Raw genomic sequence first — 24229 nt, forward strand, 5'->3', positions numbered from 1 at the left:
CAGAGGCTGCATGTCACTGATTGTAACAAGGCTAAACTTGAGCTGACCCTCACCCAATATTCACAAACAATCTGTCTCCAGACAATGGATAGCAATTGTTGTATGGACTGTAAGTCATTGGCTGACTATTCCAAGTGTAGCAATCACCATTGGATTGCTACTCCATTCCTATATTTTTACCCAAAAATGGAGCTCCACATTTCTGCCTGTGACATCTAAATTCAGCTTCTTCAGAAATATAGAGCAATCTTTCAATGGAGTCCTTCTTGGCAGTGCAAGTTTGACAAGGAATGCCCTTTTTACTGAACTAGCTAATGCATTCTGGTAAACCTTTATTCACATTGGGAGTACATACTTACATTTATGGACTATGTGTAAAACCTGAAGGTCTGGAACTGGATACTTTCTTATATGTGATTTCTTGGAAATGATATCAACAGTTTAATGTGTGAATTATTTGTTGTGTTCTAAAAATCAAATGACATTGGGGATAAAAGCCAAACAATGCTTTTAGGGAGGTAAGAGATGGGCTTTATGGCTCCTAATTGTTGGAAAACCTGGCTTTTGAAAAAGACTGTTATGGGCCTTTGTGTTGATTGTTATGCAGCAACCCTTGATGGGCTTGATTCTGTTTTCTTGGAAGTAGGGAGTCAGTAAGGCAAGAAACCTTGGAAGCTGCAATTTTCTCTCTTCTTCTCACAGTAGAAGGTCTTGGGAAACTAGTAAAGATTCCAATTATCTACATTTCTTACTACTTTATAAACCCTGAACTGCTGAATTGTGGTCACTTTCTATCGATGTGTGTCCACCTTGATTTCAATTTGACTGAAGATATTCCAGTCTAGAGCCGTCAGCAATTTGATTTTGTTGACAAGAAATTTGGTGGACAGTGGAAATTCATCTAATTCTCTCCTTTGTTTTTAGGCGATCAGGTTTTTTTTTTAAAAAAGACAATCTATCTCTGCAGAATCTGTTGTCTTTTGATGTTGAGTAAGCTTGTCTATTTTGGGTTAAGGGGATATATTTCTAATTCAGGATTATAGCTAAGGTGTTAACTAGTGTTTGCCACTTGTTTTAAGAATGAAGTTTCATGTTATAATAAATTATTTTGAATTGAGTTAAGACTTAAAGTCTCTTTTATTCTGTGTAGCAGTATGAAAGAGAATTGCTTGGCCATTTTGATGATTGAACTAAAACTTTTATACAAATGGCATGACTGGTAATAAATAGAGGGGCTTGATTAAAGGCATATTCCTCTCATCAGTTTTGTAACATGCATGAAAAAAACTGAGAAGTTTTTGGACATTTAAATATTATTTTACTGAGTTAATGAATGAGTGTCTGAATTAATTGAATAGTGTGGGTAGGATAGCAATCTGGTAGGATGGTAGGAAGTCAATAGATTAGGGTTGGAGGGTGGCAAGGTGGTAGGTAGAACAGTGGTAGGTGGTGCGTAGGTTGCCAACTACATAGAATGGCTGTGTGGTTGGGTGGTTAGGGTGGATGAATGGTCGGGTCACATCAGGAAGGGTGTTTCAGGGGTGTTGAGGGTTGGGATGGGTAGGTAGTGCCAGAGAGTCAGGAGGGGTCAGAAAGTTGAGAGTTTGGGTTTGGGGAAGAGTTGAAGGGTCGGGGAACAGTCAGAGAGTTATAGGGGAGTTGGAGTATTGTTGGTTCACAGCATCAGAGGATTTAAAGGGTCAGTGAGTGTGACAATAAGCTTGCGGGAAATATATGAACTGACTGTAAAAATTTCTATAGGTATGTGAAGAAAAAGATCGGTGAAAACTAATATAGGTCCCTTACGGTCAGAAACAGGAGAATTTATAATGGGGAACAAAGAAATGGTTGCTGAACTAAATTCATACTTCACTTTTGTCTTCACAAAGGAGGACATAAATAATTTACTAGAAATGATGGTGAACACAGGGTTTCGTAACAGGAAGAAAATGAAGCAAATCTACATTAGTAGAGAAATGATGCTGGAGAAATTGATGGGATTGAAGGCTGATAACTCCCCAGGTCCTGATAATCTATATCCCAAATTACTTAAGGAAGTGGCCTGGGTGGAAGGGTGAACAGTAAGAAGGATGCAGAGATGATGTAGTGTGATTTGGACAGGCTGAGTGAATGGGCAAATGCAATACCGGTGCAGTATAATGTGGATAAAGGTGAGGTTATCCACCTTGGTAGCAAAAATAGGAATGCAAATTATTATTTGAATAGCTGTAAATTGAGAAGGGAAGGGGGATATTCAATGACAACTGGGTGTGCTTGTGCAGCAGTCACTGAAAATAAGCAGACAGTAAAGAAGGCAAACTATTCGTTGGCCTTCATAATGAGAGGATTCAAATACAGGAACAAGGATGTCATGCTACAATTATGCAGGGTATTGGTGAGGTCACACCTGAAATAAAGTGAACACTTTTTGTCTCCTTATCTGAGGAAGGATGTTCTTGTTATAGAGGGAGTGCAGCAAAGGTTTACCAGATTGATTCCTGGGATGGCAAGACTGACATATGAGGAGAGATTGAGTCAGTTAAGGATTGTATTTACTGGAGCTTAAAATAATGAGGTGGGATCTCCAAGAAACCCATAAAATTCCAGCAGGACTGGACAGGTTAGTTGCAGGAAAGATATGGGGAAGTCCAGAATCAGGGGTCATAATTTAAGGATAAAGGGTATAAACCTTTTTGGACTGAAATGAGGACAAATTTCTTCATCCAGAGAGTGATGAGTCCATGACATTCTCTACCACAGAAAGTCCTGTGAGGCCAAAATGTTATGTTTTACATAGGAAAGTAGATATAGCACTTGTGGCTAAAGGGATCAAGGGTTATGGGGTGAAAGTCGAACCAGAGTATAGAGCTTGATGACCAGATATGATCATATTTAAAGGCAAGAGCAGGCTTCACGGGTTAAATGGCCGGCTCCTGCTCCTATCTTCAATGTTTCTATGTTCCTAGTCGGGGTAGGTCACAGGTGTGGGAGTAGATGAGCAGCGACATCAGTTAGCTTTATAGTTATTCCAGAGTTAGGCATGATTTTAATATCTCTAAAATTTCTTGGGTAACTATGCAGGTGAGCAAGTCAGGTGCCTCTGACCTATCCTAATCAAACTTAAAGTCGAAAAGATTTGTGCAGGCTCCTAAGGAGCTGGTAAATTATCCACTGAAATTTAGGTTTGTCAGACAATTCCAGTGACATCAGTGCACTGGAACTTCCAAAGGGGTGCAGTGTGTACCTCCAATTTAATTCTGTGCATCGGGAGAACTCGATGATCTTTTCCCTTATATCTGTCCATGATAAAGACTCATGAGCCAATGGAATAGCTGTACAAACTGCAATGTGTGGCAAGCAGAATAAATGAAATACTGAAATTTCCTTCTCTAGAGGACAAGGTTACACATTTAGTTCTGATGGAAGTCACAAATATTAGTGCCAGGCTCAGTGCAGATACATATTACCAAAAGGGAGCTGGAAAAGTCAGATATTGCTTCTAAAAAAAACCTAATATCACATTGGGATAATAAATATATATCTTGACCTGAATAATTACAGAATAAAACTATGGCACACTTGATAGCATCACACTGCATGTTTAAAAGTAGATGTTGCACACTGGAAATAACCAATAACATAAAAGACAGACTATATAACAGAGTACATGAAATTAGAGAGCGTATAGAAGTACAAGGTGTAATCAAGTTGGGATTTGTGAAAGTTATTCATTAATAAAAGTTTTTTTGAAGAAATAGTTGACTTATTTTCAAATAGTTGTTCTGTGATGGTAAAAAAAAAGGTTTACCAATAGAGAAGTGAACGCTGTTATACAATTTGTTTAAGTGTTCCTCATGCAAGGTTTCTTGAAGAGATAGAGAAATAGATTGCGGTTTTCTATACCTTTGTTTTAATCTTAGAGTTGTTCTTTTCTCATGTTAAATCAGAATTCTCAAATTTATGTGCCTGAATCTCAGTGTTACATTTTATGTTAGCAAATTCTGATTTAATCAATGTGGTGGAGACAGCCATCAGCAATTCAGTAGAATGTTTCTCCTTTTCAAATAATCATTTCAATTCCATAAGTTGGTTGCTTTCTTTGTACTGGTGCTAGTGATAGAGACAATGTTAACCATGAAATTACATTGCAGAATAACAATAAATGACCAAATACCTTTCTCTACTATTTTAACCATGGTGTTAACCTGATCAGTCTAAATAAATTGACTCATTTTCTAAAGATATGGGTAAAGGAATTTCAGTACGTCAAGCAGTTGGATATTACTATCTTACATTGCAATCTCAAACAGAATACCTCAGAAGATGCTAAATTTTGCTAGCAAATCTGTTTTATTTTAATTGAATATCTGTTTTATTTTAATTGAATAGTTACCAGAATGATTTGACATAGACAAATCTTTCAATTCAGCACCCTGATACCAATTTGAAATAGCAATGCTTTGTACACAGAATCTTATAAAAAAACCTCCTTCATAAAGATGAATAATATTTATTCAAGTCATGATAACTATTGATGAAAATTGTTCAGAAAGAGCATAAATTCTCAAACAAATTTAAATTAGTTAGTACTTATTAATTTGGACTTAGCTGCAAGACCTTTCTGAGTTTGCAACAACAACCAATTCTATTTCAACCAATAAATAAGATGAATGTATTCAAGTAATGTAACTTAAATAAGGGCATACAAGTTTAGTTGAAAATATTACCTTTAATATGTCGTCCGTTGTCTGTGTGGCAACATAGTGACAAGTAAAAAAAGAGAAATAAGAAATATACAGAATACTAAAATATAAATTTTAAAAATCATTTATTTTACAGATTTGTATATGCAAGAGCAATCCAGTCAATACACCAAACTCTCACTGTAACAATTTCTGTGATTGTATCATTTCTGCAATGGAGCTACAGGGCCATAGGGTTTGGATTTTTCATGATACATTTTGTGCTATTTCATAGCATATACATTCACTGGAATCTCATTATAAGTTGCAAGGAGCTTATGCAGAACACGCCTCAACACAGCATGTGAAATACTTGCTTTTCAAAGATAGAACTATAATGAGAATGGAGAGGTGCTGTGAGGACCTGACTACCCATTAAAATAATGTACAATTCTGGTGGCTGGTTTCAAATATAAACTAAAGAGATGCAAATGAAAGGGATGATGTTTTACATTTCAGTCTTCAAATCCTTTTTCTAATTTATACCTGGAATCATAGCTACATTTAAAATGGTAGATACTATTAACACTAATTAAATATTCAAGGAAGAAAAAGTTGTTTTAGAACTTGAACCATTACTGCACATTAATATGCTTTAAATTGGGGTCTAAGAATGCATAGAATGATACTTAGAAAAAAATCTCCACTTACATGATAATATAACTGAGGTGGTCATTCCACTGGCAATGATATCAGATTAAAAATTAAATACAGCATCAGTTATGTGTTTCTTGGCAGGGAATAAAATATCAAGAACAGAGTCACTTTAGGCTTTGAGACACTCATGGATATATTTCTCAATGAATTTTCAGGGTTGTCCATTGACTACTTCGGAAAGTCAGTGCAAAGTTTAAAAAAATCTTAATACAACAGGATGTATTGTATTTAAGTAGGGCCTTCAATTTAGAAAAAAAAAACAATTCTGTGGTATTTAATTAAGAGAAAAGTGAAAGACAGTAAAACTAGGGTTTAATGGAAAAAGTGAAGATAAGTTTGGCTGAGAAGTTAAGACCATGAGGGCTAAATTGGACAGATCCCAAAAACAGGTCACAGTAATGCAAGAATTAGACTGCAGGATTAACTCAAGCCCATTTATTAGAATGAAAACAGCTTCTTGTTGCCTACTCATTTGAATTATCTCTGTATTTAGTCAGTACTGACCCTGCTGTTTAACTGTCGGTTGCATTGCAGGAGGTCAATATTCTTTGACTTACAGCTTGCTCGCAATGCTTAAAACTGATCTGTACTATTTAAAGTGGAGGTGCATTGTGGATGGAACAAATCTGAGACCTACGGTTCAAAACAATTTGATTGGGATGAGCAAAGAATCTTGAGTTCTCACCCTGCACTCCCAACCTTGTTAGGCCTACTGTGGAGATAGACATGGCCAGCTGCGCAGCACTTTGCATGGAGTTGAACTAACTTTTTGATGAGTCATGATCCACAGCATTTCATAATGAGATCCTTTTATTTAACCCATCTCCGTCCCCACCACTAGAGCTATCTCCAAACTTTTTGTCGAATTAGCTGACCCAACTCCTAATAGTAACCATTTCTTCTCTCTTTGGATCGAAAATCTGACCTTATCTAGCACTTTCTCCTGAAGAGGTGGACTAAGCCGGGAATTTTCCTTCTTTTTGTGATCCGCCTCAAGGATTAAAATAAGGCCATTTCTTCACCAAATTCTGGCCATGGGCAGGTGTATGGAGTTAAGCAGTAGATCAATCACAATTTAGTCAAATAGTAGGTATAAAATAACCCACTCCTGTTCCTTTATTCAAATACTGCAAGCCTCACACCTGCATTTCAAAGATTGCATGCTTTGCCAATTCATCCACTATGGCGGATACATTAGCAAAATGTATTACATCAGATTTGCTACCTTCTTTTGCACTACCTTCTCATGTACAGGACAATGTAATGTCAAACAAAAAGCAGCAGAAGCTGACTGGTAAGGGATAGATGCTCCTTCATGCTCTAGACCCCATGGAGGAGATGATGCTGGCCATTATAAGAATGTCCATGCTGAGGCTTTGGCCAGAAGTAGAGTTGAAAGCATTGAGGAAGATGATATCCTCAAACCTAATCCTCTATTTGACATCTCACTTCCACCTCGTCTCATATTTCCATTTTATTGACAAGCTGTAGGTGACATAATCATGCACTTCTTATTTTCCACCCATTTCTTTACTATAATCTTACCTCTGTGTCTTTTTATTTCAGTATCCAACAGGTACAACCTGACCAGTCAGTGGAGTAACAGTAAAACAAAGTGATGATGAAGACACAGCACAGTCACTTTAATTCACACTTGTAACAGTTCAAAAACTGACACTAATATATCTTAAAAGAAAGCTAGAGGTGAATTTGCATGTATTAAGTTACTGAGCATCAGTGGTCTGCAACCATTTCAAAGATAGTTCAGTCTCAACCACAATGAGATCACCCATAAGTTCTAGCTGCAAAAGACTTAGATGAGCACTTCATTGGGCAGTGGACAGAAAATGGTTGATGTCTATGCAAAATGAAATGCTCAGGATATTGAAAAACCTATTGGAAAGCTTTCAGTCAATGACAAGGAGCATTGAGGATTCTGATATCACCTTGGCAAAAACTTTTGCAGGGAGCTTGGACCCTAACTTTTCCATATTGCAAGCGGTGGTCAACTCCATTCACAGATTTGTGACACCAACCATGGTATAATATGATGTAGCTTCCATTACAGAACTAGCAGGAGCCACTCAATGTGTGACTTATGCAGCAGAGGTTCAGTCTACTGTCATGCAACAGCAGCTTGCATGACCATGGATTACAATGTATAAAGAGGTTTTCAGGGTGCCACAACAATTCAACAATCTGTTGTCCAGAGACACTATCTCAGGGCAGTGACAGTGGCTCCATGGAGCATGAACCTGTTGTCCTCTTTCAGGGAAAAATAAAATCATCCTCCAATCCTGAGAGCTCTGGCCTTGTTCAATGAGAAATGAAGCACAGCATGCCAGCAAAAACTCCAGGCACACCTAAAAATGAGGCAGCAATCTGGTGAAGTCACAATACATGATTATGTGGATGCTCAACAGAATTGACAGCATTAAGTGGTCCAACGGATCAGATCAGATTCTGCAGTCCTGCAACATGACACATGATGACCAATTAAATTACTAATTGAAGGAGGAGGCTTCAGAAACTTTCCATCCTCAGTGATGGGGGAATCCAGTGAATCAATGTAACAGATAAAAATAAACAATGTTTCACTAGCTTCAGCCAGATGTATCAAGTTGAGGATTTATCTTGGCTTCCTCCTAATATCCCCAGCATCACAGAATGTAGTCTTCAGCCAACTCAATATCACAAAATAGCTGAATGCATTGAACACAGCAAAGCCTTTGGGCCTCATTAACATCCTGACTGCAGTGTGTTCCAGGACTACTCACACTCCTTGCCAAGTTATTCTAGTACGGCTATAATATTGGCTTCTATTGGGAAATGTGGAAAATTGCCCAGATGTATCCTAACCACAAATCCAGTTCAGCCAATTGCCATTACATGAGCCCAGTCACAATCATTAGCAAAGTGATAGAAGGTGCTGTTAACAAGGTCACGCAGCAGCGTTTACTCATTGTTTACTCATTGACCAATGTTCACTTTGGGTTCAGCCAGAGGCACTTGGTTTCAGACTTCATTATACCCTTGGCAGAAACATGTCAAAACAATTACTTTCAAGAGGTATACTGATTATTACTGCTCTTGACATCAAGGCAGCATTTGGTGAAGAGTGGCATTAAACAGCCTGAACAAAACTGAGGACAACAGGAAGATGTTGAAGAATTTGCAATGGCATGAAGTCATACCTAGCTCAATGGAAGTTGATTGTAGTTGTCAAACACCAATCATCTCAGCTGAGGATGACACTGCAAGAGTTCGTCAGAATATGGTCCAAAACCTAACCATTTCAACTGCTTCACCAATGACACTTCCTCCAACAAAAGGCCAGAGAGAGGATGTTTGCTGATGATCCTACAAAGCTCAATGTCATTTGCAACCCTTCAGATGTTGAAGCAGTCAGTGTGGATATACAGCAAGATCTGAACAACATTCAGGCTTGGGCTAATAGTTGGCAAACAACATTCACACCACACAAGTATTAAATAATGGCCATCTCCAATAACAGAAAATGTAACCATATTCCTTTAACATTTAAAGGCAACACCTTCCCCCTCACCAGCAATATTCTGGGGTTAGCACTGACCAGAAATTTAACTGGACTAGCCATAAAATTACCGTAGCCAAAAGAACACACTGGGAATTCTGAGGTAAGTAACTCACCTCCTGAGTCCCCAAAACATGTTCACCATTTACAAGTCAGGTGTATGATGGAAGACTCCCTGCTTGTCAGGTTAATTTTTCAATCCAACAACATTCAAGAAGTGCAACACCATCCAACACAAGATAGCCATTTTAATTGGCACCTCATCCACCACCTTCAACATTCACTCCCTTCAACAGGGACTTGCAGCAGCAACAGTATGCACCGTGCATAGGATGCACTGTAGTAAGTTGCCATGGATTCTTTGATATTACCTTCCAACCAATTAATTTTACTAGCTAGGAGAATACAGGCAGTTAATTCACTGGAAATTCTTTCCAAAGAGCAATATGGGTGTACCTAAAGGACATATGGTGCAGTGGTTCAGAAAGATTGCCAGAGTTTTCTTAAGGAAAATTACAGGTCTTGTCAGCAATGGTCACATGCCATGGATGCCTAAAAATAATGCCCTCCTGCTGTCTATCAGCCAAACAGCCCTGATTACTGTCTCCTTTGCTCATATGGTGCAGCCACAAACATTATGTTGCTAATTATGTGTTTCATTGTGCAAGTTAAGAGAAAAGATTTAGAGTGGAGCTTCCGAATGGTACCATTGGCATCAAATCTGTGTGATTTATTTCTGCTTCTTCTTCATACTTCTGGCATATGAGCACTGGGTACATGCCAGCAAATGCCTGTATCCAATGGCAATTTACCCCACAACTGTGTGAAAGTTTCAGAAACCGTCTTAGAGCTCTGTCAGTACCCACAGAATCCACTAAATAGATATTCAAAAGACTACAATCTCATTCAAAGTATTTAGTGAAGGGATATTAAGAAGTAACATTGATAGGCTGAAAGCATTGGCTTGTAATGTTGAGCCAGTGGAAGGATATGCATCAAAAGTTATCATTGTAGGACTGTGTATGGAGGAAGATATATAATGGAACAAAGCTATAGAATGGAAGATGCTGCCATGGAGGATGTAAGTTTTAAATTTGGTATTTTGCATGAATAAGAGTCTGTGGAATACAGGAAGAGGTATTAAGCTTAATGTAGTGTAGGAAACAGTGATTTGAAATCTCTGAGGGCAGTGAAAAAGAATATTGACAAGAAGCACTGTGAAATATTTGGTCTTTAAAAAATAACGTGCCTTTTTTTGTAGACAGGTTTGGGTGCCTTAGCAATGTTTGATAGTGATATGTGCATTCATATTTTGTCAGTTGGGTGCTTCCCAACATATTGATAAACGTTTCTGGGATCTGTGCCTGAAAAAGATGCTAGACACTTTGCATTTGCAAAGAGGGACCTTCTTAAGGCCATGCTTCCAAAATGTTCCTAGCCTGAATGTAGTTTGTATTGAGCTGGCTGTGTCCAAGATACGTGCGTTTAAATGTGTCTAGCTAGCCATGAGCCTTAAAGGGACGACTAGCAGCCAATAAATTTAAGATAGTAAAAAAAAAGTAGTTACCAGAATGTGGAATCAAGAGGAGCCTGGAGGATCTGGCTCCAAACTAATTCTGAAAGCTGATGCCTGTCAAGTTCATCCCAATTGCTTCCTCCCCCTATTGTTTCTCGGTTCTCTCATAATACGCTCTCTCCCAATCAACCTCCATACTCTCCAGACCCTAACTGAGGGTTGTTGCCCGAAAGGAGGCCGGCCTAACTTTGTCGTCATCGATCTTTGTCTGGATACCCAAAGGGCATTCCAACTCCTTACCTGACAAAGTTGACAAGGTCAAAAATCCAATTTCTGGTGAGATGGGCTTCAGGTATCAGGTTTGCAAGGCTTTTGATGGCACTAACCTGCAGAAATATGGGTAATATTGTGGAGATATAATATTGTGGAGCAGTGTTGTTGACGGGGGCAAAATATAGTCAGATTGTTGTGGTGTCACAGAGGGTCTTTGGATCTTTAAAAATGGTGAACAGAATCCAATCCCATGATTTGCATCCCCAATTTTCACAGGAATAAGAGAAGATCATTGGTTAGATTGTTGCCAAGCTTAATAATGCATACGTTTTTCAGAACCCAGACTTCTCAAAAAAGTTTTATTTTGTTGAAACAGGTGTACAGATGGAAGCATTGCTTGATTGATATCTTTACAATCCTTCCTATTCTGTGATGTGATCTGTTTTTATCATTGGCTCAATATTTGCTTACACAAGATAAAGAGGTTTTAAGTGTTTACAGTATCTGTTACTGATTTAAAGGTGCTGGTTGATTGACACTTTTACAGGTTTATTGCAGCAGCATTCTTTGTTAAGGTATACATGTTTAAGTATTTTCTTAGATGCTGTAATTATTACAGATTTATTTTGTTCTACAGAGAATGTTTAATAGGTGAATGAGGTCAAAAGTCATACGACGCAGGTTATAGACCAACAGGTTCATTTAAAATCACAAGCTTTTGGAGTGACCTGACGAAGGGCCAATGCTCCAAAAACTTGTGATTTCAAATAAACCTGTTGGACTATAACCTGGTGTCGTATGACTTTTGACCTTGTCCGTCCTGGTCGAACACCAGCACCTCCACACCATCACAAGTGAATGGGGCATGGAATTGCTATGATTTGGCATGGAGGTTATGAGGTACCTTGAGGGTGGGTAGGGGACTTGGATTGTCATGGAAGATATGAAGGGCCACTGGGAATGGGTAGGGAGCATATGTTGTTGTAAATGGCATGGATGGAGTAGGTGAGAAAATATGAGGGCGTGAGATTGTGTGAGAGGTAATGGCTCATTGGTCTAGTTTTAAATTGGGACAAAGTTCCAGAGAATTGAGACAGCCCTTTGATCAGTATATCATCACTCAGCAGTTCTTGTACCTGCCTCTGATTCACACAACACCATCTTACACCTAAAGATTCCACAATCAGGACACTTCTTCCCTAAGTGAATACGGTGTGCTGGAATTTCCCATACTAAGCTACCTGTCCTGATAGTGAAAATCCAGCCCAGAGTGGAGTCACCCTCTGTAACCCACCCTATATAACCTAACTATTGTTTCTTTTCCAAGTTTACTGAGCTGCATGTGGCTACATTTATAATTAAGAATGATTCGCCCTATATAAAGGGGTCCTATAGTAACTCACCTGACTAAATGTGTTAGTTGTCTGTATATTATGTATAAAGATGCTCTTTAGAGTGACTCATCCTATGTAAATGGACTCCCCATAGTGATTCTCAAATGGCTACTTATAATGACTCAAAGCCAATATCTGACTCATTGCAAGAAAGGCCAATTCTATTGACTCGTTTCTATATAAAGATTACCTATAGGGCTCAACTCTATTCAGGGCACATTTTTTGTTATTTTTTTCCATTTGAGGGAGCACCAATTGTGAATATCCTTTGGACAGTATAATGATTTACCCTGTGCAAAGGGTCTGCCTTATTTTAATCATCAAAAGAGGCAGCAGTGACTCACTAAGTATATTTATAGAAAATTGTTGAAGTTTCAAAGCAACAATGTTGAAAATGGCAATTTTCTACGTTGTGCATTCATCTTCCCAGAAAGCATTGGGATTTGGACACAGAAAATAGGGATTGTGAACAGAATGATTAAAGTATTAGTTCAACATCATTTTTACCAAATCATTTACAAATTTCTCAATTAGCAATATGGCAAAATTTAAACTCACAGAAAGCATGCTTTGTAAAAAAAAGCTAAGATGCCTACCTTCGCTTGCATGCCGATCCCTAAATATAATCCTAGAATTCACATGGTATCCTTCAATATCATGAACCGAAGAAGCTCTCCTCATACTGCACACACTTTCTCTTGACTGACTGTATGTTAGACCAGAGGTAGACTGCAACGTATCTGGATTCAATCCATCCCAGTGTCGCTTTGGTGAAGAATGGTCCAGTGGTCCTGGCAAATTTACAAATGGAGGAGAGCTACCTGGTTCTGTCAATGCTTTTGTTTCTTCAAATTCTGAAGGACCACAGCTTTCACTTGTCGGGGATTTCAAGTCCTTCATGGCCAAAGATTCATCACTCACTTGAGAAGGCTCCACTACAACCACATCAGGGTCCTCCTGGGGAAGTGATTGTTTGCTGGATGTAAGAAGTCTTAATGCAGGCAGCTTCAGTCTGAAAAATCTTCCTCGGCCTACAGTAAATGAAATAAAAGAACATGAGCAAGCAACACTAATCATTTGTTTACTCATACTGAAATAACCAATAAGAAGAGCATATAGAAAACAAAAGCAGACATTGACAAAAACATGCCAATAGTCTCCATATGCTGCTGCATTTGGAATGGAAATCATTGTTCCTTGATGAAGAAGATTACGTTGACTTTTTCATTACTTAAACTTAAAATAATGCCTAAACCATAAAATCTGATCAATTTTGAACTTATTCATAAATGTTTATTTGATAAGTCAGGGAAGGGATTCAAAAGTTGTGTGCATACCCATTAATGTTTTGGAAGAAAAACAGCAATTTTGTTTTGGACTGCATTTTCAGTATACATAATCATGTTATAATTTTTTGAGCAAAGAAATGATAGAGGAAAGGAAGAAATCACAGTGGATAATTAAATAAATTAAGAAAATGGGAGTGCTTATATCATGTAATGTGCAAGATATTACAATTGTGTAGGAATAATTGATTCGTGTATTCTTTCTGCTAATTTTTATTTTTAACTAATAAACTGGCTACAAGGAAGTAAAAACATGTGTTAAGCTGACCTTTACAATTTTTAAGAAAACATAATGCAGAATGCAAATACTACATCATGTAAAGTATACTTGTAATGAATTCACCAAAACATCTAGAATTGAGATTCTGTACTTGGTGATACAGGCATTCTATTTAATTTCACACTTTCAACTTGGGCTTTGTGAGAGCCTAACCATTTCAGTGACTGATTAATCACTTTTGTCAGCCTCTAGATGAAGTGGTGAGCCAACAGGAAGCTGAGCAATTTTTGCTGTTGATCACTGTGCTCATAATATTCTGAATTATCATTTTTCAGAATGAAGGAAGTGTACTTGCAGACTGGGAAAACACTTCAGATCCTAAACTGCTGCCTTTCATCATTCAGGGGTTTTCTTTGACAACGGTTGTTATACATGATGTGGGTTGACTATGTTTAACTACAAATTGAATACTTATTGCCCTTGGATATTTTAGATTTTTGCAACCACAGTAATTTAGTAGCTATTATATTCGCAGTTTTGGAGGAAATTTTAACTATTTCTCTAAATCTCTGGTTCTTTTCAAATGGCAAATTATTGCAGGATATTTCTGCAGTTAATATTCAAGGACATGCTGCTTTTTTTTGAAGTATTACATAAGAACACAAGAATATGAGAAATAGGAGCAGAAATAGGCTATTTGACTCCCAAAGCCTGTCCTGCTATTTAATACGACCATGCAAGGTCTGCTAGAGATCTCAACTCCTCTTTCATGCTAGCTTATCATAGTCGTTAACACATTGATTTTTCAGAAATCTATCTACCTCTTCTTTAAATACTTCGAGTGATCTAGCCTTCACAACTCTGTGGTACAGAATTCCAGACATTTACTACGCTCTGGAGAATAAATTATTTGACATCTCAGTTTCAAATGAGTGCCCCCTTATGCCTAGTTTGAGCCTTCTCCACTAATGGAAAATATCTTCCCAAAATTTACTGTCAAGCCTCCTCGGCATCCTATATGTTTCCAAAGGATCACCCCTTATTCCTTTAAAATTCTGATCAAAAATGGCCTTAACAGTTCTTGGTAATTCAACGTAGCCTTGTGAATCTCTTTTGAATTGTCCTCAATGCCAGAATGCTTTTTAAATAGGACTAAAACTTTTTACAGTGCTCCCGATGCAGCTTCACCAATACCCTGTACAACCTAACAATACTTTGGTATTGTTAGACTCAAACTCTCTAGCAATAAAGGACAAAATGCTATTTGCATTGAATTACTTGCACCTGTATGCTAACTTTTGTGTTTCATGTGCAAGAGAATACAAATCTCCCTATGTGCTGCAATTTTATGGACTTTCTCTCTCCATTAAAATAAGTCTGCCTCTTGATTCTTCCTCCCAAAGTGAATGATCTCATGTTTTCCTACATTAAACTCCATCTGCCTAGTTTTTTTCCCACTATCCAACCTATCTATATTCTCTTGCAGGCTCCTCATGTCCTCATCACCACATGCCTTTTACTTATTTTTGTTTCATCAACAAATCTGGATGTATTGCACCCTGCCCCCTCCTCCAACTCATCAATATAGGTTGAAATAATAGAGGCCTTAAGGCTAATCCTTGTGGCATTCCACTACCATTTTCAAATCTGCTGAAACCTTCCTGACATCCAGAAAGTTTGGGGGATATTTCATTCAATGCTTCCACTATCTCTGCAGCCACTTCCTTTAAAACCTTTGGATGTGGGCCATCAGGGCCTGGCTGCTTGTTTGCCTTCAGTCCCCTTAATTTGTTAAGTACTTTATACCTTGTGACAGAGACTGCTATGAAACGTTTATTTCCAGTTAACATCTTGCTTATGTGTTGTCTTCAGAATGTTTATACTGTTCTCCACTGAGGACCGACACAAAATATTGTTTTAAATTAGCTACCATTTTCCTGTTCTCCATTATTAAATCCCTGGTTACATCCGCCAAGTCCCACACTTACTTTAACTACTCTCCTTTTTGTTTACTCATAGAAGCTGTTGCCATTTGTTTGTATCTTTCTTCTGAATTTATTTTCATAACAAATTTTCTCCATCCTTATTAGCTTTTTAGGCACTTTCTGCTAGTTCCTAAGACTTCCCAATTCTCTGGCTTTCCAGTCATTTTCACCTCCTTGTACATCTTAGTTTTTTTGTTGAATACTTTTCTTGACCACTTATTACCTCATTGTGTCTTGTATGGTGTCCATTAAAAGGTTTTGGTCTGGAGAATTGGTAGCAAATATTATAACCCTAAAACCAACCTGTGTTTGTATTGGTTACAATTTCTTCACAGGGAGTGCAAGAACACGGAATCATCCCAGTGATGTAATATATGAAATCTATGATAAAATTGCTAACATTAGCAAAATCTTAGGCCAACATGTATTGAAGAAATTCCAAAGATAATTTATATCTGATTACACCCCAGAACCAGTTTTTTTCAGTGAAGATTCAGAATTATGTAAAATGTCAAGATCAGAAGAAAGACGTGATCCATTTTTAATGCAAAAAAGTTCTTTCAGAATATTGAGAAGGTAACAACCTTCTGAAAAGCTGTCAGTGCACTGTGTTTATCTCTAAGTATTTAACAAGCAGGATGTGTCTCATTGAAATATTAGAGGTCTCACAAGGTTGTAGCCCAGAGGAAAATCTGAATTATAACATTATACTATGTTAAACCCTTGCTGATTTTTCATTATCTTTATTTTATTATCTTATTAAGTTTGGTTTGGAGCTGTGAACCAGGAACAGTGAGTTAAGGATTACTTTTAGACTATGAGTAACAGCTTGCATTAAAAGGAAAACAGACCAAGCAAGCTTTTGTGTATTCAGAAGGCCATTAATGACGTCAGTACCTGGGAATTGGTTCCAGCAAGTCTGGAAAAGACCTTATGCTCAAGCAGATAGTAGGTGTTGAACGGTAACTGGGACATCATGCAGGAGACAGTTAGATTTTTAATTGGGCTTACATTGTGTTTTCCATGAAAAAAGAGAGTTTAACTATTGATGCTACAGGGTGAAGATTTGAAAGCTTCGTTCTTAAACACTCATGAGCAGCCCTTGGAATCTTAGAGAAAAGAAAATCGAGTTATAAAAATTACTGCCTTTGTATGAACTGTAAAAGTGACCCTGAATGAAATTTTTAGAAAATCAACAAAGAAACCAGCATCTATGCTTGTGAAATGAGACATTGTGAAAACCACTTTAGTAATCTGGCCAGTTTTATTATTCTATTCTATTCACCCTCAATTATGTTTATTTGTTTGTTTACCTTTGGTCTGAAAGGGGCTGAAAACAAATGCTTTTAGTTATACAGCACACCAATTTGATTACTTTCTTGTTTAATTTTTACTCTGCTGAAGTTACTGTATTGTTAAGTCTTTTGTTTAAGATACAAACTGGTGTTGAGAATTGATTATTTGCAGAGTTTGGGATTGATTATTCAAAAGTCTGGATAGGAGCCATTGAGGTTAATTCTGAGAGTTTTGAAAGTTTTTAATTTTACTATGTTATGTGTACAGTTCAGCTGTCTATCTCCACGTTGTAACAGCTGTGTGATTTATATATGCGTATATTTATCTATCTATATCTATATCCATATATCTATCCATATCTATATCTATATCTATATATATAAATATTATATACACACACTTACATGTCATCACCATTTTCACTCCTGGAATATCACCCAACTTCATTACTGCCTCAGTTTATCTGCTGCTAAAACTGTCAATGAAGCCCTTGTTATCTATAGACCTGATGATTTCAATGCAAAAATAGTTGGCCTCCTAACTTCCATCATCTATAAACTTGAGCCCATTCACTCCTCATCAGCAACACTTATCCTACCTTGCATCAAGTTCCAATCATCTATCGCTCCAGTGCTTGTTCACTTAAATTGGCTCCCAGTCTGGCAAGATCCCAAATCTTTAATCTTCATATGCATTTTCAAATATCACTTGCATTTTATGTCTAGAGCTGTCTCAAACTCTCCAAGATCTTTACAGTCCCCTAATTCTGGCCCCTGTGCATTCATCATTTGTGGCTGTCCCTACAGCAGCCTTAGTACTAAATTCTGGAATTCCCTTCATAAAAATCTTTGGGCTAAATCTTGCACTTTTCTGGATAAGTGCAGGTCACATCGAGATTGGTGGAGTGATTCTCACTGTGAGGTCAATTCTGTTTTCTCACTGAATCTTACCAAACTCTCTGAATTAATTGACATTTTAGCCCTTACTCTGAATAACATGTCCAATTTCCATCCTATCTTAAACCATGCAATTCTCAGGTAAACTCTCCACAGTCTAGAGTTCCTGGAATTAACTATCATCTCTGGCGATGGTGCCATATTTAAAAGCTAGTCCTGCACCTGTACAAGTGCCATCATAATGGAGGTGCCCTGTTGGTTCCTGATATTTGTTGTGGACATGACAAGCAGGGGGGTAATATGCATCCCACTTCTGCTGGCATGGTCCTGTAACTCCTGCTACATGGAGAGATACATGGATGCGAATTTCCCTAGGATCAAGAGTGGAGGCCAATACACCAGATCGAACCTGAGGCTGCCACTTGCCTTGAAATAACCTTGACTGTCTGGATGAAGTCCCAACAATATACGAAGATGGTCAATGTCTTCTCCACTACACCAGCGTAAGTGCTCCTATTTCTTTTCAATGCCTTATACTCACTCTATCTCTGCTACCAAACACACTACCAACCAAGGCTCATGTTTGGCCATTCTCTTTAATGTCTGCAACATCTTCCCCACTCACCCTCACCCATGCCAACAGTACCATAACATCAATAACCCTGCATGCCCTCTGCGCAGCCTACTTACTCACTTGGGAATCCTTCCCACCTGCACAAACAGTAATAGTTGTGCCACCTATTTTCATTTTCTATAATAGCTGCCTCTCTCTCATTCCAGAGGAAAGAATTTCACAATAGGTCAGAAAGAATCAAGCTGGGTCACGTGTTGCCCATCATTTGGTTCCTCATCCTGTATGAGCAGAGGTTCCTGACTTTGACTGTTATCTCCTGAATGTCTTACCACGGTTGCCCCTTTTGAGGAAAATACTTCTATGTTTATAAACAACAGTTCTCAAGTCCTGCATCATAGCAACATGAAATTTGCATCTGAGAAGATTTCATTTTTCTGGAATTTCCTAATGCTGCTATTTATTTAACATTCTATAAACTATGTACACCAGAGTTCGCCACAGGGATTGCTGGGTGTTGGCATTCACTTAAAAGGCCTACCTCAGTCTTTTGGGACTTAATCTCAGTTTTATTACAAAATGTTAGGTACTCTATTCCTCATCCCTCACACCTACTCAGCATCCCTACCCATTAACCATTAACCATTAACATCTTTTATTGCTTCTGTGTCAAATTAATGTCCAAACATTCATCATCTACACTCATGGTCATTTAGGGCCCCAATGCCAACTTAATGCACTACACATCCAATGGTCCACTGCCAACACATTGCACCTCCATGATTATTGACCCAGTCAATAATTTCTCTATACATATCCTATCATCACTTCCACTCTCAGAGTTAGTCCATAGGTGGCTGTACAGACCAATGTGGCTTCCACAGGCTCTGCTACACTTGGGACAGAAGGTGGTCGCAGGAAGGGGTGGGTGGGGTGTCGGTGGGGTAGCCTGATCCTTTCGCTGTTTTCACCTGGCTACTGCTTTTTCCTGATGGCAAGTCTCGAGGTACTATGTTCCTCCTCTACTTTGGATGGTCTTGGTCTGGTGATTCCCAGGTGTCTGTCAGAATGCTGCACTTCATCGTTGAGGCCTTGTGGGTATCATTAAACTGCTTCCTTTGTCCACCTGGGGATCACCTGCTATTTCAAAGCTGGAAGTAGAGCACCTGCTTGGAGAGTCTCAAGTCCATCATGTGGATGATGAACCCAGCCCATCACAGCCAATCAAGGGTGGTCAGTGCCTCAATGCTGGGGATATTGACCTGGTCAAGGATGCTGGTGTTGGTGCTTCTTTCTTCCCAGCGGATTTGCAGGATCTTGCGCAAGCAGCATTGGTGGTTCTGCTCCAGCACCTTGAGGTGTTTACCATAGACAATCCACATATCAGAACCATATAACAGCACGGGAACCATAGCTCTGTAAACCATGACCTTGTTGTTGGATTTGATGTTGTTGTCCTCAAACATCCTTTTCCTCAGGTGGGCAAAAGCTGTATTAGCACACTGGAGGCAGTGCTACATCTCTTCATCAATAGATGCTTTGGCCAACAGGACACTCCTGAAATATTGGAAGTGGTCAACATTCTCTAAGCCTAATGAACTTCATAATACCAATCATTTAATTGCTTCAAAAATCCTTTCATAATAACTTTAAAATCTGCTGATACTATAAACTTGTAAAAATGTTAATAAACTGATGACAACAGGAGCTATAAGAGGTGACTCCACTTTATCTTGTGTAAATAAATATTGAGCCATTGACAATGTAGATGCAAGTAAAGCAAAGCTTGTAACGCTGTTAACCAAGTAACAATTTCCCTTGAATGAACTTGTCTAACAAGGCTGAAGCTTTTAAGAGATTCTGGGCTCTCAGCCAGACCTAAAGTTTAGTGTTCCTTAGAGTTGTACAGAGTGTATGTTTGTGAATGATTCTGGAACAGCCATGAATTAACAAGGAGGCTATAAGGGACCATGCAAGGGGTAAGACTTTTGAAATGCTCCTGAATCTGGAATCTAGGATTTGTGATTACTCTGAGGAGCTATGAATAATGAGTTCTGGAGAAGCTGGGCTGCCTCCATTAAATTGTGGGGAGCTAGGTGTTGCCCACCTGCATGAAGTCAGCCAGGTCAAGAGTGTAGGGAGCGGGCTCAGTACCCTCAATGTTCATATGTGCAAAATTAGGGGTGCTGTGAACAGGGGCAGCAATCTCAGAATCCTCTATGGTAGTAGTAATTTGAGTGATGCAAAAGATCTTCTATGGGTCTCATTAGCAGGACTGAGAAGTCTATCAGTTGAATCTGTACAGCCATTGATGAATAGCTATGTGTACAACTGGCACACATGTCAAGTCAAAGTGCAGCAGCGACCTTTGTAATACAGGTCCTGTGTGCCCTTAGAATATCCCTCATGAATGCTCAGACTATTGTTACTGAGGCTTCAGGCTCTAATTTGTAAGAAGCTCACTTATCCATTTTTAACATGCTGAATTCTGAGAATACTGATACAGGAATTAACAGGCCTCACTACAAACCACAGCGTCTTGTCCCATGCAAATCGATGGAGCAGCTGAGACTGCCAGCAGCAGGGTCATGTCTTCACTCAGTTCTGTGAGGATGATGTTACACAAGGTAACACCACATCTACCCTATCCAGCATCCTGTACAAATATTAGAATTCAGATTGGACAAGCCAGGTTTATAAGACTGAATCAATTATAGTGTCTTCTCCAGAATCACCACATGAATACTCATTGAATTTGTACTGACTTTCAGTGAAACCATGCAGTAAGACAGCACAGCTACACCTTCTACATTGTAGTCACTTAGAAAAATCTATAGGTTAGGAATTCATTTGCAAATATGCTGGCATTAAAGGGAAGCATAATGGGAACAAAGGAACATTACTCACAGAGACAATAACATAGACAATTATGTTATTTGTTCTGAATTTGAACTTTGGCCTGAAAGTTTGTTTATAATTAAGCAAAATAGCATAGAACTAAAGCAAACAATGGTCATTGATGATTGCTTAGTAAAGCCTAAAGTGCACTGTTACAGATGATGCTTTGAAATGCATCGTGGCTTATATGTGGACAGGTGGGTACGTCAAAAGCCACAGTTCAGACAGTTAACCAAATTCGGCAGCATCCATGAGAGACATCAGAGTTAACATTTCAAGTCCAGTGACTTTTCTTCAGAACTGATGGTAGCTAGGGAAGAATTTGGTTTTTATGCAGAAAATGGGGTGGGGGAGGGGATAAGAAGTAAACAGTAGATGGAGATAGAGCCCAAAGAGAAAGAAAAACAGGAATGGATAATGGTCAGCCTATGAGAACGAATAGTTGCTAATGGGGACTATTAGTGACTAAGAACCCACTTTCAAAGTCTTCTTTCCCTCTTCTCCCTCACAGTTACTTTGAGCATTTCTCCCGTATTTTCACATATCTGTTGTTGCTGCTCAAATTGAGCAACTCAATTTATGAGTGTGAATGCCTAATTTCATAAGACTATAGTAACGTTAGAAAATCCCACTCTCTCTTTAAAACAAAAAAAACTGTGGATGCTGGAAATCAGAAACAAAAACAGAAATTGCTGAAAACTCTGAAGAAGAGTCACTGGACCCAAAATGTTGATTCTGTTTTCTCTCCACAGATGCTGCCAGATCTGCTGAGTTTATGCAGCTTTTTTTTTTGTCTCCCACTTCCCTGTCTCACCATGCCCCACCTCCAATGCCACCAAACCATTTCAGGCATTGTTGAAATTAATTTTATGATTTATTCTAAGTTGATCGGTCACTATCATTCCACATTATTTTCAGTTGGTCACATTTTCTGTGTTCAGTGTAGGCCAGAGTTTGGCCTTTGAGTGACAGAAGCACAACTTCACAGTTCGACATGAAACTAAAGGTTACTGTCTTGTTGGGCAACCTCCAGGAATGTAGAAAATTTAAATCCCCACTGATTTTTGGCTGCAAACTCTGACAATTAGATACCAGTTCCAAAACATTATGTATCCATGTAAAACGTGATGATATGGTGGGTGTCATTTTCACAATGTTGACAGTGCACATCTGCTGGCATTTGACATCCTTGGCTATCCTCCTTTGATCCTTTCTGTCCTCATCTATTATTATCAAGTGACAGGGAAGCAATGAAAGGAATTCCCTTTGCTGAGTACCATCTGCCAGCAAAAGAAAAATGATGGATCCTGTGGCTGTTAAATCTCTGATTCCCAAACTGTGTAAACTTGGCTGCGTTTGGCCACATATGTCACACGGTTAATGAGTAACAATATTGTACAAGTGCAGAATGAATATAACTTTTCAAACTCCCTCTCTAACCCATTTTGAATGCTAAAGGACATTGCTTATATAAAGGTCATGCAGCAATTTTGCAACAGGTATGAAATGTAAAAACTTTAAGTCACTGATTTTTCCTGGCCTACATACAGAATGGTTATTTGTATAATGCGGCGGTTCCTAGGCTCATACCTGTTTTTCAACCACAGGCATACACTTTATACAGTTTTTTTATTGCATGAAATGAAGATATATGCCACTTTCTAGAAACTAATCATTATAATGTAAGCCAAGTACTAAATATTCCACAATTTGAAAATAAATTAACCATAATACTCTTTTATATGTAATTATAATTTAAGCAAACAACATTGATGCTCAACATAGCACTTTAACATTATCAAGCCTTGTAATTTATTGCGAATTCTTTTAATGATCAGCATTTCCTGTGCTTTTCGTGCACACTCCAGGAATGGCATGGAGCATCATTTTACACTGATCGTACATATTTATATTTCATTGTTTTTAAAAGATATTTGTTTAAATGTTATAGTTAGCAAAGGCTACCCCACTGATTAAATCTAAAATATTAATTTCCCCTGATCTATTGAATGTACACATGGCCACTGTGCTTCACTGCCTTAATATGAATATGCTCAAATCTATTATTGAATTCAGTGTCTGTGGACACCTCAGCTAGAAATAACCATGCATTTCCTGTGCTTTTACAGCCACAGGGTTTGTAAACAAGTCAAAGTGGCACATTCAAAAATGAATATACTTTAAAGCAAATATCTTTCCTTGACATACTGTAATTTTATTGCATTTGATCAGCTTAAAATAAATTCTAATATACAAATTCAAATGACAGTGGAGTTTGGTTGCGGCCACATTTATACTGACATCATTTGTGCCTGACAAGCAACTTTGGTAAGGAACATTTCCTTTGTCAAGCTGATTACCCAAGGGAAAACCAGTACAGCGTACTGCGACAGGCAAATAATTGAGCTTTTGGATATTCATGTATGAAATTGCACTATGGTTATTCCTTGTAGGGGAAGCAATTAAAAAGACTGGCAACTGAAACACTACTGATAATTTGAAGTGACTCCAACACAAAATCTTGCTGGACAAGCCATACAACAATTGGCAATTTCTGAATGTTGCACTGCTTTGCCTTATTTTTAAAGGCAAGTATGTGTTTTGGAAGTAGTCCACAGAATTGTTATGAGTGTATTTTAAAAGTCTTTCATACTTTAAGCGATGCAAAAGAAAAAATAGGAATTTGGTAGTTAACATGCTAACTGAGATGATCTTCTGAGGTCGCAGATAAGCAGTAATAAAGTTCCGAACAGTACAAAGGGACATTTAGAATACACTGTATCTGATCAGCCACTAGATGCCAAAATGGAAAAACAGTAGTTTGAGTGTGTATTAGTATTGATATTGCTAACTTTAATAAGTACTCCTAAATTTAAATTTAT

General features: G+C 38.2%; 1 protein-coding gene across 1 annotated transcript in view; it reads right to left on the bottom strand.

Annotated features, from left to right (window-relative positions):
- Positions 1 to 24229, bottom strand: part of LOC109915025 (potassium voltage-gated channel subfamily H member 7) — a 435059-nt gene that overhangs the window by 174814 nt on the left and 236016 nt on the right. The window contains exons 4-5 of the mRNA XM_048599219.1: positions 12732 to 13156; positions 4728 to 4748 (exon numbers count right to left, since the gene is read on the bottom strand). Coding sequence (XP_048455176.1) covers positions 4728 to 4748; positions 12732 to 13156 — 446 coding nt within the window. The remainder of the gene's footprint in view (positions 1 to 4727; positions 4749 to 12731; positions 13157 to 24229) is intronic.

This window comes from Rhincodon typus, chromosome 7 (assembly GCF_021869965.1).
Source record: "Rhincodon typus isolate 14 chromosome 7, sRhiTyp1.1, whole genome shotgun sequence".
Classification (NCBI taxonomy): domain Eukaryota; kingdom Metazoa; phylum Chordata; class Chondrichthyes; order Orectolobiformes; family Rhincodontidae; genus Rhincodon; species Rhincodon typus.